Source organism: Aplysia californica, unplaced genomic scaffold (genome assembly GCF_000002075.1).
Source record: "Aplysia californica isolate F4 #8 unplaced genomic scaffold, AplCal3.0 scaffold00051, whole genome shotgun sequence".
NCBI lineage: Eukaryota > Metazoa > Mollusca > Gastropoda > Aplysiida > Aplysiidae > Aplysia > Aplysia californica.
In genome coordinates this window covers 121,936-123,389 of record NW_004797321.1, presented here as the reverse complement: position 1 = coordinate 123,389, position 1,454 = coordinate 121,936, and the positions used below count along the sequence as shown (strand labels likewise).

Genomic DNA, 1,454 nt, shown 5'->3' with positions numbered 1-1,454 from the left:
AGTTTCCAAACAATAATTATTAGTTGTACTACTCTATAATAATACTATGTCAGCATTCACGCACTGCGATCTCCACAAAATAGACAAATTCAACCTCAGGGTTTTCTTAGAACGCATGAAAGCCGAGACATAAACCATATAGGAAACCTTAATCCATTCTCTTCACTACCGAAGACTGTTTTGTTTTGTTTTTCAACAGCCAGGAGCAACAGTGGAAAGGAGTTCATCGTTGGCTTCATGGATAATGACGTGTCTTATCAGGTAATTGGCGAGCCTCCCATCTTCGTCTCCTCCTCTTCATCATCCTCCTCTCCTCCTCCTCTTCCCCATCTTTCACTTCTTTCTTTTGTTCATAATTTTGTTCATCTTTTTCTTCCTCTTTCTCCTCTTCCTCCTGCTGTTGGTGTCGTTTAATCAGATGTTCGTATAGGCCTGTATGTTCAACGTTTCGCCAATAAGGCTTCATCAGGAACATAGTATATCTGAGAAAAAAATGAGTAATGACGCCATAACAACAAAGCGTTCACTACAACTTAAGTATTGGTGCGATATGGACAATATCGGAAAGAGCCGAAGCTCTGAAAAAGAAAAGCTAAGTCGTTACTGCCATGGTCCTGGCTGAGCGTATAGATCTAGATACGTTAAAATTGATCACACGTAATGTTTAAAGCTCACGCTGAACTGGAACAAATTAAATTTGGAAAAGTAGGGGGGGGGGGGGTAGATGTACAATCAAGTGCAACAGCACAAAGAAAGGGAAACCCAAAAGTAAAAGTCTCAGCACATCATGTTTTAAAGTAGAAAAAAATATACTTGAGACTTGAATAGGGTTGGTATCGTTTAATCAGATGTTCGTATAGGCCTGGATGTTCAACGTTTCGCCAATAAGGCTTCCTCAGGAACAAAGTATCTGAGGGGGAAAAAATGAGTGATGACGCCATAGCAACAAAGCGTTCACTACAAGATACGTACTGATGAGCTTTGGACAATATCGAGAAAGAGCCGAAGCTCTGAAAAAGAAAAGCTAAGTCGTTACTGCCATGGTCGTGGCTGAGCGTATAGATACGTCATCATCATCAATCACTGGCATGGATATCTATGACTAATTCTCTTTAAGAACATCATTTTTAGCCAAAAGTTAGGGCTCTTCGTCTAATTATAGGTAGCAGAAGTGCCATAACATATTATTAGAACAGCTAGATTGTTTGTTTTTTTTAATAATTTTACAAAACTTGATTTTTAGGCGAGCATTCGTGAAAACAACCACTTTACTTAGTATTAATTTATCAAGGTATTCCATTCCAACTAATTGTAAAACTAGTTTCTGAGAGGAAAGTAAGGATGTCAGAGGGAGCCTTGAAGAGTAAAAAATGATGTTTTTCATTAAAGTAAATCTTCCCTCAGGGAAACAATGCTTTCTTTTATTACATGCACACACAAACACACGCACGTGC

The 1,454-nt window shown here is 38.7% G+C and overlaps 1 protein-coding gene across 1 annotated transcript in view; it reads left to right on the top strand.

Moving 5' to 3' along the window:
- Positions 1 to 1,454, top strand: part of LOC101853369 — a 24,971-nt gene that overhangs the window by 796 nt on the left and 22,721 nt on the right. The window contains exon 2 of the mRNA XM_035968328.1: positions 200 to 261. Coding sequence (XP_035824221.1) covers positions 200 to 261 — 62 coding nt within the window. The remainder of the gene's footprint in view (positions 1 to 199; positions 262 to 1,454) is intronic.